We start from the raw sequence: 22451 nt of genomic DNA, 5'->3' as shown, positions 1-22451 counted from the left end.
CTCTGAAGCAGAATGTCCTTTGTTTATACAGATAAGTGCACTATGCTATAGCGGGATTCGAAGCCGGAACCCTGTCTTCTAGGGCTATGCTATTGCCTACTGAGGTGTCCAGGCACACCCACAGTCCCGAAGACCCGTCCCTCAAGCATCAGTTTTGTTCAGTTCTGGAGATACTGGCAGAATAAAATCTGTGGGAGTGGACCTTTAGGCATTCCTTGCCAGCCCGCATCTCGTGGTCGTGCGGTAGCGTTCTCGCTTCCCGCGCCCGTGTTCCCGGGTTCGATTCCCGGCGGGGTCAGGGATTTTCTCTGCCTCGTGATGGCTGGGTGTTGTGTGTTGTCCTTAGGTTAGTTAGATTTAAGTAGTTCTAACTACTAGGGGACTAATGACCATAGATGATAAGTCCCATAGTGCTCAGAGCCATTTGAGCCATTCCTTGCCAGCTCAACTGGCAAGAGCATTACCCATCGGCGCCAAAGTTCATTATTCGGACCCATTCAAAAGAAGTTTTTAAGTTGTTTCAATATGTCATAACATAATCTGTTTCGTGATATATCTGCTACGCTACTGTACAAACTCTGTTTCTTATAACTATTGTTTATGCATAGAGAAAAAACATATGACAGAATAGCGCACTCACCATGACGCATTTAATTCAAGACTCCCTTTCTGTTATTTGTCTGTAGTGTTTATAAATTTGAAGTTTCACTATCAGCTCCATTTCATATCATCTCTTAAAAGTATCAATTAAGTGTAGATTTTCCTCTATCCATCTGATTGGGCGCCCATTGTGTTTTTATCTGGATCGCGCGTTTTGTGAGTTAATAGTTACCTACATAAACATTTTAATACAACTGTATGCTTCTCCTCTGACTGTAAATAAGAGCGTAGAGTTTGAACAAAGCTGTGTCATATCAGATAAAAGTGAAAGAATCTTAACAATCAATCTTCATAAGTCATGACGATGTTTACAGCATTGGCAGTGGAAACGTTAGGTAGTCATTTGAACTGAGGTTACAGTGCAGATATTCAGCGACCAGCAGGACGCTGGAATAAATAGTTCGTGTAATGTACCTTTCGTGACTCGAAAAATGTGAGAAAAACTAAAGCATCTACGAGAGCAGCACGAATCCCAATTCATTCCTACATTCCACTGAAGATTAGCATGCGGGAAGGCCTTGACCTCGTTACTCAGTGGAGGGTATAGCTACCGATCAATAAAAATGAGCCACATGCACTCCAAGGGCTTCGAGTTAAGCAGGCAGCACGGCTGTGTCAGAATGGAAGGCTTGCGTATTCATGCACAAAACATCGCCACCAGATGCATTCTGTCATCTTTTTATTCTGATATTCAGCCCATACTAAATAGATGTTTCTAAATTCAGTATCGCTGTGCAGCAGGCAGATTTGCGAGATCAACAAGTTGATCAATACTGATGCTACGAAAAACATTTCCAGGTTTTTTATTATCTCAGTTGCAGTCTCGGCAAATGTACGCAGAATTCAATCTATTTTACTCCAGAAGTGACGGAAACTGGTAAAAGAAAAACTTTCCATATAAAATAATCGGAAGATAGAGCGGCAGAAAATTAGTTTTGCAATACGTAAGTATCCTCTTAACAATTTTACCGGCTCATACTCGTTTCCGTTTTCCACTGTAAACCCCTGTGCTGTTTGTGACATATGTCGTGTGTTAGATGACCATGTCATTTGCAAACTACACCTTGAGATTTCCATAAACCAAACTATCGTGTAGCGGTTTCTCTTCAGTTTATTATATCTGACCAATCATTCCGCTCAGGATGATACTAGAGTGAATCAAAATGTGGATACCGTAAATTACTTATTTTTAAAAAAACTTGTAGAGTGTGAGAAAGTGTATAAATATCAAGTGTACAATATCAGATTCTACCCTACATGTCATTTCGAGATTGGTAGAACATATGTTTCACTTTGTGCAGGTCGTGGCCCCCGTTATTACATGGGCACAAATTGGCTGATACTATTTAGCTGTGAGAAATGGAAAACCTTCACCCTGATCAGTACTTTCAGAAAAATCTCAGTGGACAAAAAAAATGAAACTCAGTATATCTACTGTGAGTGTTTCCCTTATCCGCCGGTCCCGCGTGGACATATCACCTATTGAAGGATTGAAGTACTGAGTTGCAGTTGTACTGCACCAATGCTCTTTTTACTGGGGTGTTAGCCAATGTGCAGATGAAATTTGCAAGAGGCGTAGCTGCAATTCTCCGTCTACGCAAGTGACACAATATGCCATTTTCAGAATCCCAGGGCTGAAATTAACTCTGTAGAAGACAGAATACGAGTCAAGATTTCTGTTTGCTCATTGGCCAGGAACAGAAATTCGACTCAAGTATTCTCCCGTACAGAACTACAATGTTTGTGAGACACCACAGAGAGCTGTAGAGTCGTCACTCGAGTAAACAGAATAACAACTGTGTCATGGAGAAACGATTTCGCGCGATCCCTGTGTCGAAAACAACACTTTTGAAAATATAACCGCCAGATTATCCACTGTTGCTTTCGCCAGCAAAGTTGACGCGTTGTCGTAGAGACGTTTACAGAATCGCCTTGTAGACAAGCGTAGCGTCTGCGCCCAGCATACAGAAACTCTCCGGGACCATGTTTCTTAATTTGGTTACTGTACTTACACATTTGTACGTTGTGCATATTTCTTTATACGACTGTTTAGTGATTTCAAAGATGGAAATGCTATTTGTTCGATAATTCGCTACAAACATAATTCTTTTTTTTTCGTTTTTAATAGAAAACTGGAAAAAGTAATGCCCAGGCAAAGCCGGGTTTCTCAGCTAGTAGTACATAAAATACCGCCGCTCAACACTCGTCAAAAAGTAAACAGCATTTTATAGTCATGCGACAAATCTATACAGTACGGTGCGCCCGTCCCAACATAAAATTCGATATAGTTTGCGTTATGTTACAAACGAAGCCCTCTACCATGACGACAACGGTTCCAAGAATTAAAAAGTGCCATTTCAGTTAACTTTCAAATTTGTAAGTAGTGTGCTGTTCCTTGTCAATTCCTCAAGTGTGAGCAGGAAGAGAGAGAATATTAGAACGCTGCAGATGAAAATCAGTAAAGCTTATTTGCTTAGACAGTGTATTTACGGAAGTCTGGCTCTAGCAACAGATGGAAGTAGGCTAAGTTTTATTTTTGTGTTTTCTGCGTATTTAAATATATCAATGCGAGTTTCGAGTTAATGACTGTTGTTTATATTAAACGAAGATAAACTCTCTTTATTTTTATAGCACTGTGATAGGTGCCCTGCGAAAAAAATATCCGGACTGCACAACATTTACAAACAGCTGCTCATAGAAATGCTGTCAATAAAAATGTCTCCCAGATCGAAACAACCTTACCAGCAGCATTTACCTCAATCAGGGGTGGAAATGATGTCGATGATTATTTTCAGCCATAATGGCTAATGTTTGTATATCGTGACTGTGTGGGAAAATTATTTAAGTGACTGGTAGCAGAAACTTGAAATAAATGATGTCGATGATAATTTTTCAAAAGATATCTGTAAAGCGTCAGTTCCAGCCAAGATCCCTTTCAATAAGTTAAGTAATGTAGAATTTCTAGCGTTCCTGGAACAATTGCGGAACGAAAAGTTAAAATAATGTTAATTTTTTCGTATATTAAAGTTTTTAGGGCATATTTACCAGTTTTTTAGTGCACACATGCATGGATATACTATTCAGTTTATCGTGCATATAAATCCCAGCTCTGGTCATTACATGCGGTGCACGAGCTCGGATTACGGTAAGTTGGGGAAGAAACTCGGTCCCACTCTTTCAAAAGGAATTTGTCTTTAAGTGCCGACGCGTACGTCGCCGAAGTGGTGTCAAATAAAGACTCATTTTACTTGTCTTAAGTCATTCAGCGAAACGATGTACTTTCTACTGCGTAACTTCGCTCGGTAAGGGATTGATTGTGACACGAAAGGCAACTGCATCATAGAGTTAATGATCCTGTCGAATACTGTGCATCGCAATCATCGTAACAATTGTAGAACAATAAAAGCAAACTAGCATCGTATGGCGAAGAAAAAACACCCGCATAGTTCTCGAAGGAACCATTCTGACATTTCGCTAAACTAGCATAAGGAAAATTTCAAGTTAGGGACCCAGGCAGCGATTGAACATTGCATCTTAAACAATGCACTCGAATTGTACGAAAATTGAATCTTATCAGAGCATGCAACACTGTGCGGTGGAGAAGATCCGCGACAACTGTGTTATTACAGTGTTTTATCAGTCCACTATCGCATTTTTCACAATGGTAACTGCTTTCGAACAATTACAAAACATTTTCAGTTCTGCTAAAAATTAAAGACAGCAGAGAGGAGTGCTTCACGCAGCCCCAAGAGTCGCTTCCTCAACATAATGGGGAATAGTCCTCAATATTCCCGGCGTAATTAGTATTCCATGAGACTTCGAGTTGCAGCCGGTTGACGCCTACATCTTCCCGCGACATTAGGGCAGAAAATCACTCAGCCATCTTCAGGTGAGTTCCACACTGAAAGATACACTGTGAAACTCACATGAAAACGGTTGAATTGTTTTCAGCCGATATATCATGGTCAGATGCTGACATCGCCCGGTTGCAAGCCCGAAAACCCATGGGACAAAGAAGAAGCTTACAAATTTCTGGCATCTCGCAAAACAAGCAGACAAAATGCTAGATGTGCAAATCTTGTTTGAGATGAACAGATTTTTTGAATTTTATAGTAACCACTGCACCGGCCGACGTGGCCAGCCCAGCGACGACACGAGCTGCCCCAAAAGCGAAGCTCTGAACTGCTTGCCATACTCTACAGTGCTGTACTGTACTGTCTGTACGTCTTCCTGAGTCATGGAGAGCGGCGCCCTCTTATGGAATACACGCACAAGGAAGCACATTCAAAACACAAACTACGTCCGCAGTAGGAAGTGAAAGGTTCTTTTCTGTTGTAATTTTAACTCTGTATACTGCTCACAATAGTATCTCCCCAGGTGCTTTGCCTGAGGCATAACAACTTCACCTTATTGATTTACCACACATACTGCATTAAATTCTTGGTAATTCTTTATAAGTCTTGCTATTTTATTCTGTGTACATCGGTGACACACCACACTGAATCGGCAGCGGCATAGATACGCGCGTGTCAAACGAGTGATCGACTTACTCCTGTTGTATTAATAAACACAACTTTTATGGGACATTTGTCCCAGAATTAAATTAAAACAGTTCCCATTCCCCGATTCTGACCAAGCTGTTGTAGCGGTTTCCCTTAGTTGTAAGACGAATGATGGAACCGGATATTTGCTCTCAAATATTCCAAGTTCGGACTCTCTTTTCCCTACAATCAGCTCCCCTGGCATTTGTCTGTAAAGTCTCTTGCTCTATAATGGATCATTACCCGGACACCATGCTGTACCTACAGAATGTTTTTTTTATTTTCCTTACATGAGTAGTTTATGGACGCTATCCACAACACAAGAAACTGTCTTATCTCCACAACTGCCTGTGGCATCACATACACTGTTTCATTTATATGTACCCTTGTATTGCGCAGCGACGATCAAACTTATTATGTATTTTTAAAACAGCCAAGATTTTCTGTGAGTGAACGAAACCGATTGCCACTGGGAAACGATGCGCCAGTAGACCATAATAAAAGACGATAGCTATAAAAAATGGACCTTAAACGAATAGATCAGTTACCAATGATGCCGCCACACACGTGCGTTGTCAGCTGTAACTGATGGTATGATGAAAAGCTTGAAGAAAAAAATCACTTTTGGACCCAAAACTCAATGATCAAGCGTGATAATAGTCACATTTTTCAAGTTATATCAGTAGGGCAGAAAGGTATTTTTTTTCCTCGCATGTCCGTACGCTAAGGAATGGATATCATTGGCCGATCCTTTGTTTTTTGACTTGCTGAGAAATGATAGTCGTATTATTAAAGCACCTACATAAATTAATAACTGAGGCTAAAACTATCTTCAGCAGAAACATTCCAACCAACTAGAGAACTCTAAACACAATGCAATTACCACATATTTCTGCGCTCTCTCTATACACTACTATGGTGAGACGTAAAAAAATAAATATTAAAATTATACATTTCTTGCCTGGATTGTTATTTGCAGCAACAATGGTCAGCGTCACAGGAAAAATGTGACCGGAGGAAGCGTCGACAAGTCTTGGATACTCAGTCTCACCTGAAACAAATACAGGAAGTTCTCAGTCACATATTCTGCGTAAAGTTACCCACTCGCTCACAGAAGTTCGAGCAGATGTTGCGGCATTTACATTTACTCGACTACTGGCGCGCAGACAATGAAATACTTCAAGCTAAAACAGATGTTAAAAATAACAGCACAGACAGCTAACATATACTGTAAAGGTGCAAATCACAAGAAGCGGAATGTGTAAGAAGGCATGTCTAATACTTCTGGTGTTGAGGCATATGCTTGTGACATTACGAATAATTTGACCAAAGGGTTACTTCCGAAAGATCTGATATGATGATGGCTACATGTCTCATCTTACGCATTCCGCTTCTCGAGTAAACGTATATTCCAAAAGGGCAAAACTCTAGAAACATAATGTGTAGGATGAGGCATGTAGCCATCCTCATATCCAGTCTTTTGCAAGAAATCCCTTGATCAAACTATCCACACTTGCACAGGCATGCCTAATAACAGCTAGCAATATAGTTACAGCTACATCCATACTCCACGAGCCTCCTTATGGTGTGGGGTGAACGACACTTTTGACATCATTATCATTCTCCCTTTTCTCCGTTCCATTCACGAATGGAGTGTGCGAAGACCGGCTGCCTGCAATCCATCGGAGGAGCGAGGATTTAAAATGTTTCCTGACTCTCCTTGGAGGGCTTCTGAATTTTTGAAGTAATCTTCCCTGTTATATGCAGAGCTTCTCTTGTAGCGCCTGTCACTCGAGGCTGATGCTCTTCTCCGTGAAAATTTTTACGTTTTCTACACAAGTCCGTGACATAACGCGCACCTCTCGTTTGCATTTATTTTTTCTATTAATCATGCTCGGTAAGGATCCCACATTGATGAACGGTACTCAATAACAGTTCAAACTGTTCTGAGGATTCTTCCGGTTGACCTCAGCCTGGCTTCTGTTTTTCCTATAGCTGGTTTTATGTGACCATTCCAGTTTAGGAGGCCCAGGTCGGTTATTCCCAGGTGTTTCACCGCTGTTAGTATCTGAAATGAGCGTATACTTTGCCGAGGTCGCAAACACCGACTCACAAAGATTCCGCAACTTGCCTAAAACTACCTTCCCCCCAGTAACCGAACTATCTAACTAGTAGCCCACCTATGATTTTCTCTTTACCATTCTCTATAACACATCAGTAACCTATTTTGTAGGAGGATAAGTTAAGAAAGTACTACTTCATTTGCCCGCACGGTTAGCAGCGCGGTCTAACGCACTGCTTTCCGTGCAGGAAGGCGTGCCGGTCCCCGGCACGAATTCGCCTAGCCGATCAGTATCGAGGTCTGGTGTGCCGGCCAGTCTGTGGATGGTTTTTAAGGCGGTTTTCCATCTGCCTCGGCGAATACGGGCTGGTTCCCCTAATTCCGCCTCAATTACACTGTGTCGCCGATTGCTGTGCAAAAACTTTCTCCACGTACGGGTACACCATAATTGCTCTACCACGGAAACATTGAGGTTACACTCGTTTGGTGTGAGACGTTCCCAGGAGGGAGGGAGGGGGGGGGGGGGGGAGGGTCCACTGAAGGCCGAACAGTACAATAATCCTCTGTTCGGTGTGGGGCAGCGTTGGGGTGAGTGGACTGCTGTAGCCTGTTGTGGGGTTGTGAACCACTGCGGACTACGGCGGGGACGGAGACTCTCCGTCTTTTCTAGGTCCCCAGTTTCATACAATATAACACTACAACATTTTAATACCAGAATATACAAGAAGGTAAGTTATCATTTTAAATGCCTTCACCGACAGAAGGATGACTAAAAAATGATTAAAGAAAAGAAAGTATACAATATTGGGCTTCAACTGCAAGTACTGTCGTTCATAGAACATTTTTAAGCTAATGATAACCTTTCAGCTGTGTACGAGGGATATTTTGATTTTCCACCTCCGATCGGTCGTGAAATTAAAACTGGAATGAAAATCCGGTGAAGCTTTGTACAGATGAGTTTTGGAGTGTCTTTAGTATGTCTCTTCAGTTCTCAGCGCCCAATGAGCAGGTAAAGATGCCTGGGAAATAGCGTTTCTCACCAAGTGCGAGGTGCCTGCTGTGTAGTTTCTCCTGATTTCATGCAGCTCGCATAACGTATCTGTCAGAATTTCCTTCTTTACGACAATTCCCTGCCCAACACTGTCGGGACAACGAAAACCATCCTGCAGCGTTGTCGATGGGCGATATTTGACCACCCACCATACAGTGTGGATTTGGCTCCCTCTGATTTTCATCTCTTTTCTCACGTGAGGACCGTATTTTGGCTCAGACGAGCTGCAGACCAGCGAAGGCAATTTGCAGAAATCACAGGTAGCTGCCTTGCATCACGAGGATATTGGAAACTTTGTACCATGCTATGACAAAATTCTAAGTTGGAGTCACGACTATGTAGAGACGTACATGGAAGGTGTAGCTAAATGTTGCAAACAGAACACATTTTATTTTCACTGTGGCTTCCAGTTGGCGAACTATCGGATGAGGAAATAAATAGCGCTCGTATCAAACACTCCAGGAAGTGTAATGTATCCATTTCACTTTTTTACCACTGCAAAATTTTATTGTGAATGATACTTGTCTTTCTTAAGTTTTCCTGTCAATTTTTCGTATGGAAAGATAGTCCACACTATTTAGCCGAATGTAAGAGTCTGTCTGTACTCTCCCGAGGTTGTTCACAAAAAATTTAATAGTTAGGGTGAGCTGAGTCAAACAAAGAGTTAACACGAGAATGCAAACACTACCCCACACTTGCCATTTGTGAATGATACTTGTCTTCCTTAAGTTTTCATATCAGTTTTTGGTATGGAAAGAAAGTCCACTTTACTTAGCCGAATGTAAGAGTCTGTGTACTCTCCCGAGGCTGCTTACAAAAAATTTAATAGCTAGGGTGAGCTGAATCAAACGAAGAGTTATCACGAGAATAAAAACACTACGTCACACTTGTCGTTCTCGAAAGTGCAGAAGACTCCTCAGTGGCTATTTGTATGTGCACTGTTCTGCCAGAAGGGCAAGTTCCGGAATTCGGTAGAGCAATCAGTGGACCACACCTTGAAATCTTCTGAACTACGGAGTTCGAGACAACTCGCTAATGCACGCTTCTACGGTGGTGCTTGATTCGATCCTGGCAGTAGAAAAATTTTCAGGCTATTATTTGCTCGGCATGAGGAGAGGTGGTGTGCTTATCTCTATGATAAATCTGCCCGTCGAACCGGAAATGAAGTCCGGCGGTCCCATTTGTGCTATTCGAGTACAGTTGCCTGTGTGGGGCACCAATATCGTTCTCTTCCTTTTATTCACCCATATTACCAGAAGCACTGCACTGCTAAACACTTATCGTAGTTGCAAACATGACGCAGATATACATTTTCCACTTTATTGTAGGGTAGAGGAAGGCAACGGCAAACCATCTCCGCTAGAATCTTGCCCAGACGGTAATAAGGGAGTCCGACATCCACCCCGAAAGCTCATTTCCTGAGTATGCGACCTGCATAGCTTACTTTTTACAGTAATTTATCGCGTACAATGTAATCGAGTGAGAATGATCGCTTCGCCTACTATGCGTAAATATGCTACTTTTTTCTTTTTTTTACGTTTAGTGTTAACTACTAGCAACCTCACCAATATCAAGCCTCTATACGTCTTCCTGCGTTTCGCTATAGTTTTTGGCGGTGCAACCTTCCTACATACGACAGTATCGTCCACAGAGCTACCGCCAGTATCCAACAGGTCACGTAAGTATACTGTAATCAGTTTAGTATGTTCAAATAACTTGCGTGAATGCAGCCGGATGGCGTCGTTGACAGCCGCCGATATTCCGACAGGAGCACAACTGCCACTTTCAAGGCAAAACTCCAGCAAGTAAGTTCTGCACAAGGCATTTAAAACCTCGGTTTGCATAGAAATTCCTAGCCTGCAGTCTAGGACGCCTTGCCACGGTTCGCGCGGCTTCCCCCATCGGAGGATCGAGTCCTCCCTCGGGCGTGGGTGTGAATGTTGTCCTTAGCGTAAGTTAGTTTAAATTAGATCATGTAGTGTGTAAGCCTAGCCTAGCGACCGATGACTTCAGCAGTTTGGTCCCATAGGAACTTACCACCAACCACACACACACAAACACACACAAACACACACACACACACACACACACACACACACACACCCGTAAACACTAGCGCATCGCAATCCAAAGATGGCCGACGTCAGAAGTTATTTATAATTATCACAATCCAAAGATGGACGACGTCAGAAGTTATCTATAATGAAATCAGTAATCAAAGGGTGATTTAACATTAAGTCTGTCCGTCTGTTTTTGAAAAGGGAGAAATGTTGGGTTTTGTTTAAATTCTGGTTGGAATCCTGCTCTTTCCCTAGTCAAAAAACAGAGAAACAAAGTTAATGTTACCTCACCCGTTGATTATCAATTTCACTATCGATAGCTTCTGCTGTCGATCATTTTTGGTTTGTGATGGCGCTAGTATTACAATGTGTGTGTGTGTGTGTGTGTGTGTGTGTGTGTGTGTGTGTGTGTGTGTGTGTGTGTGTTGTAAGTGCGTGCGTGCGCGCGCGCGACTTTTCCGGAATTTCCCTGCAAACTGAGGTTTTGCCACGTTATAACGGCGCATTGAATTCTATCTGTTGAGAAGTCTTGAATCCAGTCACAAATCTGGTTCGATACCAGATTACCCTTTCTTTTTTTTAATTCTCGAGGCAGAAACATACAAATATGCAGTAACCATACACATCAATATATACACAAATTGTATTTATGTTACGTGTGCCCAGTACTTTGAAACCTCCAAGGCGCATGGAGTGGCTTGCAGGAGACCGCTCTTCGTGTAGGATGTAGGGCACAAAAGCCATGAAGCATGTGACTTGTGGTTTGTGCTTTGCCCACAATCACAGGACGTGTCTTCCGTTATGAAGCCCCATCTCTTCAGGTTGTCTCTGGATCGTCCAACACCCGATCGTAACCTGTTTAAAGATTTCCACACCAGCCACCTTTCATTGTGTCCAAGTTATTCAGCTTCTGGCATCCATCCGTGCAGGTGAGGCGTCGACTTCTTCCATAACTCCAGCCTTGCCTTCTGTGGTGAAACGGTGAAGTTTTCGGATGTCCTCAGGAAGCTCTTTAGTGAGTTCAGCCGTTGCTGTGGTGGACTATGTCTGTGCAGTGGATGGGCAGTGTTCTGTTCCACTTAACAGCAGTCTCTCCTTGTTGGCAGCCGCTGCTCTGCTTACCCATGGTGGCGCTATTCCAGCCAGGTAGTAGAGTAGAGCTTATCGGTTGGAGTAGGTCTTAAGCATCCTGTGATCAACCTGCAGGTTTCGTTGACAGCAGTGTCTACATGTTGGCATGAGACAACCTGTACCAAACTGGGAAAGTATATTCGGCAATAGAAAAGCAAAGTGCCATAGCAGAAGAGCGAATAGGTTGTGGATGTGAGCCCCACTGTGTTCCCGCTAGTTTGCGAATTAGGTTGCTTCGAATGCAGATTTACATTTTGGTGTTATTTCAGTGGGTTTTGAATGTCACAGTTCTGTCGAGAGTGACTCCCAAGTATTTATGGGCGTGATGATGCTGCAATTGGATGCCTCACCATTCAACATGTAGCTCACGATTAGCTTCCCTGTTCCTTAGATGAAAGGCACATACTTACGTCTTCGAAGTGTTTTGTCTGAGTTCGTTCCGATTGTAGTAGCTTGACAGTGTTGTAAGTGCAGTTGTCAGGTTTCTTTTCACTATTACAAAGCATGAGCTCTGTGAAGCAAGGGCTAAGTGATATGCATAGAAGAATCTATTCGTACCCCGCGTCAATGGCCGGTCGCTGATATAAATGTTGAAGAGAAGTGGAGCCAAGACGCTTCCCTGAAGTAGACCATTTTTCTGCGCTCTCGAGTGACTGCGTCGTCCTTGAAATTCAACTATAAAGACTTGCACCAGGCGACCGCTTTACCCGACGGGACGCCCTCGCCACGTGATATGGGGTACATGAAAGGAGCCTCCACGAAGACTGCAATGACTTCCGACCAAGATAAGACTTGGCAGTCAGGCATATCCTGGACGTCAGATTTCGCTGGCGGCTGATCCTTTCACAACAGAAACATCATCTTGGTCCTTTTCAGGAGCACACTTGACCATCATATGGGTGAATATGGAAGTTATTCTTATTATCTCCAGTGAAACGACAGTGTTGAAGTGTACCCAATGCCTTTCAAAAGTCAAGCAACACGGCATCAACAACCAATAACAGAAAAAAGTGTTCCTCGATAATCTGTGATTTGCATGCACGTCTGCTACAATGAAGACATTGCAGCCAAAATAAAGCACCAGTTATTGTCCACGGCAGCACGTATTAAAACGCTATAAATTGAATTTTTGTAAATTTTTGTCGGCGAGTGACTGTGTCACGTAATTCAGCAAACGCGATGTAACATTAATAACCACTTTACAGCGGCCAACAGACAACGGAATTTTCGATGCAAGCCAACAACGAAAACATTTATTTAATAAGCAACCGCATTTCCCTCGCTAAATCCTGTTACCGAAAACGTGACGCTGCTGCATTAATCAAACGCTAATCGAGGCCTTAAATTCATTTAGCTAGCTGCCACGCTCTGTTAAGTAATCAGGGCAATTTGATAGCATTTGGCACGTTCAGTTGCCGTCCCACCTGGACCAGGTAGTGCCCCGGTTGATAAATTTTTAGCTATAGGGCCACCCGACACAAGGGACCAGGAGCGAATCTTCGCACACACTCTGTGTGTCATTTCATTGCCACACATTGCAGTAATTCATCGCTGACGAAGCAATAAGTAGCAAATCAATCGTTGTCACAACTCCTTTTCTCCTCTGCCTCGGTGAGACGTCCGCGAGACAGATTGCCATGTACGGAGAAACACACGTCTGAAATAAAATTAATCGCTCATGAAGATATCTTTAGACCGATTACCACGCAAAGTTACGAAATTTCGCGTGAAAAGAATCCCCACACTAAATCACTGCCATACACTGTATCAAACGTAACGGGATAATAACAAGACTCTCTGCTTAGTCCAAGTTACATTTCATCTACATCTACATCTAACATCCATACTCCGCAAGCCACCTGACAGTGTGTGGCGGAGGGTACTTTGAGAACCTCTATCGGTTCTCCCTTCTATTCCAGTCTCGTATTGTTCGTGGAAAGAAAGATTGTCGGTATTCCTCTGTGTGGGCTCTAATCTCACTGATTTTATCCTCATGGTCTCTTCGCGAGATGTACATAGGAGGGAGCAATATACTGCTTGACTCCTCGGTGGGGGTATGTTCTCGAAGCTTTAACAAAAGCCCGTACCGAGCTACTGAGCGTCTCTCTTGCAGAGCCTTCCACTGAAGTTTATCATCTTCGTAGCGCTTTCGCGATTAGTAAACGATCCTGTAACGAAGCGCACTGCTCTCCGTTGGATCTTCTCTATCTCTTATATCAACCCTATCTGGTACGGATCCCACTCCGGTGAGCAGTATTCAAGCAGTGGGCGAACTAGTGTTCTGTAACCTACTTCCTTTGTTTTCGGATTGCACTTGCTTAGGATTCTTCCAATGAATCTCAGTCTGGCATCTGTTTTCCCATCTCTCCCACTACCTTTCAAAGAAGGTCATTGCAGTTCACTTTGAACACAACTAAGACAGAGCCCACGTACCGTTGACCTGCACCTGTCAATCTAATTCCTAGCAGTTGATATTTCCCACACATTCTCCACGAAAATAATGTACAGCGTTGGGCAAACAAAAATGGAACGGAGAACAGAGTTCTAGGGAACAAAAACTACAGCAGAGGGAAGTTGATACAGTACAAATCACACTATGGCAGATGTTCATCTCTTGACACTTTTGGGCCTTGGTCAGCGAGTTGTTGAAGGCGGATCCAAGCTGGACTGCTCAAATTGCTGCAGTCTCACCGTAAATGTTCAACTGCAGTTCTTGAAGACTATGAGGGTTGTTGCGATATTCCTTAGACTTGAGGACTCCCCACAGAAAGTAATCGCACACTGACAGATCAGGAAACCTGGGTGGCCTGTTGAGGCCACGACCAGACTAACCTCGCTTAACAATTCTGTCAGGCGTGAAGATTGTGTAAATATGCTCCAAGGTTCGGCCGGCTGTATGGGCAATTGCTCCATCCTGTTGGAAATAACTTCAGGTCTTTTCCTCCTCCGTTAATGCTGCCACAAATGGTTTCAAAATGATGGCGGTGTAACGCGCCGAAGTCAGCGTCTGATAAAAGAAGATGGAACCAGTATTGCGGCGTGCAGACACTGCACACCAAACCCCAACCTTCTGATCAAATCATGTGGATTATCCTCTGCCCAGAGCCTGTAAATCTGTGAGTTGACATTACCACTCAGATGAAACCAGACTCCATCAGACGTAAATAACAGATCCATGTCCAAGGCATTCTTTGTTATCTCAGTGAACAGCCACTCACAAAACTGGAGGCGCTGAGGAGCATCTGCTGGTTTTAATGCGTGAAGAACAGATAGTCGGTAGGGATGCACGTGCAGGTTCTAAAACCCTACCACAACAAAGGTCAAAAATTAATTATGATTGTAGTGTTGCTCACGCTGCTAAATAGTGCATTTTCGGGTAACAACAAAGTTGTATTATGTGGCAGGTGTAATTAGAGCACAGTTAATAAAGTCATTTCTTGAAATAATGGATAAACTAGGCACTCATGTTTTCGTGTTTCCCACGCTGGTCTCGTTGTGAACTCATGGCTCAATCGCCGAAAATCTAGGTAGTGATGATTCCAAGCTCGAATGCAAAGAGGCCTAGGTGTTATTCTGCGATATTCAGAAGTTTTATAGATGTGTTTCATAAACCATTCTTGAAGATTAAACTTTTGCAAGTTAGGACAATGGTGATGTAAAAAAGTAATCAGCACTCCGAATTTAAGTTACACTTCTTTTTTATTACTTTTGTTGCAACATCTCGTAACTCGTTCCAAAACATCACTTCACAATATAAAACATATCTGAAAATATCTTCCTCACTGTTAAAGTTCACATTTCATAAACTGACTACAATTTGCGTCTTTTTAACATGACGACCAAAGCTTGACTCTCTAAAAACCGCTTGCGCGCCCAAAAATCATATTTACAAGTATTTCAATGATCATAGTGACAAAAGAAAGAATACACATAAGAATAATATCATTGCAATATATACATATCGATGTATCGAAGTACCTCTACATTAATGAAATCACATCTGAATGTTGTCACAGGAATATGTTAATTATTTTGCAGAAACACAGTAGAATATTGTTGATATCGAGAGGTTGAGGTGAGGTGCCGTAATGGTTACGTAATTCAAGTACCATTACAAGGTTCAAAAAAATGGTTCAAATGGCTCTGAGGACTATGGGACTTAACATCTCAGGTCACCAGTCCCCTAGAACTTAGAACTACGTAAACTTAACTAACCTAAGGACATCACACAACACCCAGCCATCACGAGGCAGAGAAAATCCCTGACCCCGCCGGGAATCGAACGCGGGAACCCGGGCGTGGGAAGCGAGAACGCTACCGCACGACCACGAGATGCGGGCATTACAAGGTTCAGGTGGAGTATTTGCCCGCTTGTTCGACATGATATGCCGGTCCCTTGCGACAGGCGTCGGGTTCACTTGGTATGGTGTGCACGCATGTTACAGAACGTGTTTTGACTTGTTAAAAACAGAACCCGTCTTGCGCCATTTTCGGACTAAGCGTTGCATGACACTCTTTGCTGGCACTTTGACACCATTAAACTTCTTTGTAAACAACTGACACACCGTTTCCACGACTTTTTTGTCACTTAAAGTCTCACAACGAACACCCGCTGTTCCACTGTGAGTACCATCGTCCACTTTGCACTGCTGCATTCTCACTGACAGTGCAGTCCGCACTACTCTCAGAACCGGTGTGGATCACTGGCAGGCATACACGTGGTGTGCGCGTAACGGTGTGTGGTTATATGTATACATTCACGTCCAATCGTTTCCGCTCGTCCGGGTCACTTTTATTTGCCCGGCACTGTGTTATAAACGCGAATTTATGCTTGTTCTGTCGAGACGTATGAGGACGAGTTATGTTCAAATCGAGTTCCGGCATTGTGGTTTCGACTTTTCGAAGATTTGACTGTCACTTGTGGAGGAAATTGCCATTGGAATTCATGGCATTTTCCTTTCAAAACTGCTGTCTGTCTGAGATACTACTCAGTCCTGACTGAAACTACTCTTAACTGAACCTTAACTTGAACTAACTAATAAGAAATGCCACAAGTAGGCGATATCGTAGCTGTCACAAGCGTATCAAGTTTTTTATGCCTAACGATATGTTTATTTCTTATCCATTTTAATCGTTCAGCATCTGTTTTCACGGCTCTTCTCAGAAAACTCCAAAGATACTCTGTTATTATCTGTTCACCACCGGCTATGGTTCAAGCCCATAGCATCTCTCCCGCTACCTTTCAAAGAACGTCATTGCAGTTCACTTTGAACTCAACTAAGACAGAACCCGCGCACAGGTGAGCTGCACCTGTCAATCTAGTTCCGAGCAGTTTTCACCATACTGCGCACGGGGCGGTGTGGTGGAGACATCGGTGCACTGCACTCGCATACGAGAGGAGCGCGATTCAAATCACGTCCGATTACCACGCTTTACGTTCTCTGTGTTTCCGTCAGTTTCTTAAAATAATTCCGATGAGGTTCTTATAATAATTTCATTGCTCATCACTGTCATATCCCATTTTGTGCTCCGTTTTCAAAAAACTGGTTCAAATGGCTCTGAGCACTATGGGACTCAACTGCTGTGGTCATCAGTCCCCTAGAACTTAGAACTACTTAAACCTAACTAACCTAAGGACATCACACACATCCATACCCGAGGCAGGATTCGAACCTGCGACCGTAGCAGTTGGACGGTTCCGGACCGCGCGCCTAGAACCGCGAGACCACCGCGGCCGGCGCTCCGTTTTCAATGAACTCGTCGTCGACAGATTATTAAAATCAAATCTTCCTTCCTTATGTTCGTCTGGTGTAGTAGAAAGCTCACTAGAACGGTTTAAGATGCTGCCCGTGAGTTTCATCATATAGAGGCTACTGGAGTCCCAACAGGAACACCTGAAACGCACGTGCCAATTTAAAACAGCTACAGAGAGAATGTTGTAGACTTCCACTAGTGCTGCGCTAAAGTCTCTACCCCCCTTTATACCGTACTTTCGCGTCCTGACTCGTACGTTTTGGATTGGTGTACTGCATATTATTGACTGACAAGTTTAACGTGTGCTGTCTCGCTCGCTTATACTTTATGGTCTGCAAAAATCGAATTTTTATGTTGTTCACAAATTGCACTACCTTCTACACTTTCACCCATGAGCATATATTTCTTTATATCTAACCCAGAAGTGAAATACCAAGTATCAAATATTTAGCTTTAAGAATGTTTTGCTATAGCGAAATATTTTCTTGATAATTTTTATGCCTTGAATTTCAAGGAACAGTGAAACACTTTTTTTTTTATTTCGAACAATCGGTTCTTAAACGATACCTACAGTGCAAGATCCGCACCGTCTCCAAATTTTAAGTTTTACCTTCAAAAATGCTTGCATAAAGAAATATTCCATGAAACTTCCATCCCCTATTTTATTACCACAGGGGCTGAAATTCCAAAAACAATGAAACACATATTTTTTTAGTATAATGAAAAACCAGCCAAAGTTGCAAATTTCAGTTATCTGTATGCGCTATAATTGTTCGTTTCCACATTGTTGACATGAATTTTGCATTTCCGGAAATTACAATTTGACACTCTGTTACGACGATATGAAAACAGGTCTTGGCCCGAAACTAGTTACCGAGTCAATAAAACAAATGAAACGTGTAGCTTTTGCGGGTTTTTCATTATACCGATTAACAGAAGTTGTTGACCTACAATTATTTCATCATTCTGGAAGTTCGTACATATTTTTTATTTCTAATCGAGGAGCCATATTCAAATTTCCGAAGATTTAGCTTTAAAACTGCATTCATAATGAAATAGCCCATAAACATTTCATCGCCTATTTCATCCCCCTTAGGGGTTGAGTTTACAAAAACATTGAACCATATGTTTTGTTTGTAACCGAGGAGTCAAATACCAATTCTTATAGATGTAGCTTTAAAAATACTTCCGTGATTCTTTAATAATGACTTATCTTTTAAAAAACTTTCACCCCCTACTGAACCCCCATAGGGGTCAATTTTCCAAAAATTCTGAAGTACGTATTTCCTTACTTCTGAAGAAGAAATCACATACCAACTTTCGTAGGTCTACCGTATATGGACACAAACTCCTCCAAAGCCGGTCCCAAGCCCGGTTGAATAAACCTTGTCAAGAAAACTTGGTTCACCTGGTCTGGATGATAGTACCTTGTTAGGGCCCCTTGCCAGGTATACGGTGAAGACCTCAACGGCAGTGAAGGCGGAGAAGATGATCGGTACGGTGGAACTGGTGGAAGAGGCAGCCCAAATCCACTAGCGTCTGTTCTGGAATCCAGCGGGTAGTGGTCAACGTCTGTTCACGTAGTTGGTGCGGCTGCTCCATACTCTTCTTGATCTCAACAACGAAGTCGTAAAGATGTGACCTTCATAGAAGATCACCACAAAACAACTTTCAACTTGAATAAGCATGATGGTACAAAAGGAAAGAAATCCCTTACGCCAGGCATCAGTCTCTAGACTGAATCTTCCTGGTCATCGGATTCTGGGGGACCAGGAACGCATGCGCAGAAGAGTCGGAGCTTCTCAAAATCTCTAAGCAGGTAAATTCAAACATCTCATACATACTATGGAAAAATTCCACATAAAAATCCTTGCGATTCAAAAAAACACGATTTACTGACGAAAATCATTTTGATTTAGGAAACTTCAGAATCGACAAAGGAAAACATGCAGTCCAGCTGAACAAGGGACCCAAACAGTTTGGCACAGCTTCTGTTGTGCACAAATCAATTACAGACCCAATAATAAACTTCCATTCAACATCAGAAACAATCTCGACAATCTCAGTAAAATCTGGATACAAGGCATACACACTAATAAATGCACATGGCCCCACAAATGATTACAATAGAAAAGATCCACAGGCAATAGATGGCTTCTGGGAACTACTCGAGGAAGCCTCAAATAAAATCCCTACTCATCACTTAAAAATTATGTTAGGAGATTTCAATGTACAACTAGGCAAAGAGAAAAAAATTCAGGAAAAGAACGGGAATTCATACAGTTCACAAGTGAACAAATAAAAACGGCTAGAGACTGACAAACTTCTGCGAAAATTTTGATCTTAAAATCATGTCTACACAATTCATCAAATCTGTTAACGAACTTACAACATGGAAATCACCAAATTCAATTTTGGGTGAATTCCAAATAGACCATGTTGCCATATCTAATAAGAATACCAAAGAAACACTCAAAGTACGAACAAGAAAGGGATTTTTTGAGTCAGACCACCATCTGCTGCAAATAAAGATTAGATTTCAATCTATCAGAAATAAATCACCAATGAAGAAAACAGTTAGAACTGATCCAGAATATCTTAAACTTAACAAGAGGAAAATTCTCCAGGAAATTCGGCAATCTAACGCAACGAACTGGAAGGAACTTGCAGAAGTACTGAAAAACACTAACAAATTTGGAAACCCCCGAGAAAGAGAAAACACCGACGGTGGAACAGCGCATGTGATCAAACAACAGAAGAAAGAATACAAGCTTCGAAAACTTTCAGTAGCAACAAAACTACAGAAAAATGGCAGGAATTTTTGAGAATACATAAGAGTTCATCAAAGGCAATACGAAGAGAAAAACGTAGATATGATATAAGCCGGTTTAAAGAAATTGAACAAGTATTTATCAAGAACATCAAAAAATTTTACAAAATTTTCAAAAAAGAACTGTCAAATTTTATCTAAATATTTTCACTCACTTCTCAACTGCGAGACTCCGACAGAACAACTAGATTTCGAAAAAACCCACATCCAATCCAGATTCAAATACACATCATTTAAAGAGGTAAAGGAAATAATCAATTCTTTGAAGAACAACAAGTCTCCAGGGGAAGACGCAATCAAAGCAGAAGTATGGAAATGAAATGACAATAATCCCACACAAGCAACCCACAGAATTATATCAAATATTTGTGAAACTGAACAAATACCCTCTCCACAAAAAAGGTGCAAAAACCGATCCAAATAATTACAGGGGAATTTCACTGCTCCCTGTAACACACAAAATTGATTCAAAGGCCCTATTAAACAGAGTAGAAGAACAAGCGGACCAGTTAATAGGGGAATATCAGCCAGGGTTTCGCAAAGGTCGATCTTGCATATATATGGAACTTAAAAAAAATTTGCAAATGAGAAGATGTAGTAATACTGTGGTAACTTTTGACGATTTGAAAAAAGCTTACGATTCCACACTTTAAGAGGAGTTCCGGATTGACAGGAAAACAAGGTCAATTACTGAACAGGGAGAAACATCAGAAGCATTTCGTATCCATACTGGTGTTTGCCAAGGAGATGGAATGTCCCCCCTTCTATTTAACATGGTTTTGTAAAAAAAACTGTGAGAACAAGGGAAAAGGAAATAAAAGTAATTCAACTTGGAATTATAAAAGAGCAGAGAATCAGGGTGAAGTGTCTGGCTTTCGCGGACGATTTTGTCATTCTAACGTACAATAGAGAGGAAGCCAAACTTGCATTGGAAACTACACGAAATCTCATAGAAAACTAGGCTACATATCTCCTACTAGAAAACGCAGTATATGGAAAACGAACCTGTAGATAATCTCCCGATTACTACTCAACATGGGAAAGTGCCACAAGTTGCCACCTTCAGATATCTGGGGGAGATAATCCAACCAGCAGGACTGAACTCAATAGCCAATAAAGATAGAATCACCAGATTACAAAAAGCATATAAGCTCGGTTGGAATCACTATAATAAGAAATCTATTTCTGTCAATGAGAAGCTAACGGATTACAACACAGTAGTCCTACCAGAAGCACTTTATGCTGCAGAAACTACAGTGATTCATGGTCATACGAAGGTCAGAGAGATCGAAAAGCAGGAAAGAAAAATTCTGAGGAAAATATATGGACCATTGTTTCGGGAAGGAATTTGGATGAAGAGGCCGACTAGAGATATTTAAAAAGACATATAAACAATAACAGATAGCATTAGAAAGAGAAGCATGAAATGTTATGAAGATATCAGCAGGATGAATAAAATTAGGCTCACAAGGCAAATCTTTGAGACAGTAAACAAGAGCAAAAACAAGACAAAGTGGATCACTGAAACAGAAGAAGACATTAGAGAACTGGGGATAAGACAAGACAACATAAACAATAGAGAACAGTTTAGAAACACCATAAAGAAACATGCACTTAAACAAGAACACACGGAGAACAACAAAGAAAAAAGGCGGTCGGAAGAAAGCAAGAGAGAACACAGTGAATGAATTAAGAGAATTTGGGAAGAACGAGGAAAGAAGAACAAATCATGACTACACAAGTCCACTCGCTCTCTTAAAAGGGAATAATCAAAATGGTTCAAATGGCTCTGAGCACTATGGGGCTCAACATCTGAGATCATCAGTCCCCTAGAACTTAGAACTACTTAAACCTAACTAACCTAAGGACATCATACACATCCAAGCCCGAGGCAGGATTTAAACCTGTGACCGTAGCAGTCACGCGGTTGCGAACTGAAGTGCCTAGAACCGCACGGCCACCACGGCCGGCAGGGAATAATCGAAAATAATAATAACTATATGGACCCTGGACAATCTGGATTTTTTTGTGTGTGTTCTGCAATTGATTGCTACTCGGAACGGCCAGGAATTTTGATCTAGTAAGTTATTACAACGTATCTATATTTTCTGTGTAATAGTGTGCGTTGCACCGTAACTGATGTAATTTGCCGTTTCAAAGAGTGCCTCAGCACACTCGCCCTATCTCTTCTCTCTTTATTTCCAATTCCCTTTGCACTCGGCAAGTAGACATAATAGATCAATAAATTAAACCTATTTGGTTGGAAACAAAATAACTCACCACTTCAGGTAAAACTGCTCAAAATTGACGAAGACTCGGGTCGAACGACGTAGCTTTCTACAGTGCAGTAATTGTTTCCGGA

General features: G+C 42.0%; 1 protein-coding gene across 1 annotated transcript in view; it reads right to left on the bottom strand.

Moving 5' to 3' along the window:
- Positions 1–6055: 6055 nt before the first annotated feature.
- LOC126268157 (uncharacterized) overlaps positions 6056–22451 on the bottom strand; it is a 241590-nt gene continuing 225194 nt past the window's right edge. The window contains exon 3 of the mRNA XM_049973758.1: positions 6056–6252. Within this exon, the coding sequence (XP_049829715.1) occupies positions 6056–6252 (197 nt within the window). The remainder of the gene's footprint in view (positions 6253–22451) is intronic.

Source organism: Schistocerca gregaria, chromosome 1, assembly GCF_023897955.1.
Source record: "Schistocerca gregaria isolate iqSchGreg1 chromosome 1, iqSchGreg1.2, whole genome shotgun sequence".
NCBI lineage: Eukaryota > Metazoa > Arthropoda > Insecta > Orthoptera > Acrididae > Schistocerca > Schistocerca gregaria.
The sequence above is the reverse complement of the archived record's forward strand: the minus strand, read 5'-3'. Positions and strand labels throughout refer to the sequence as shown.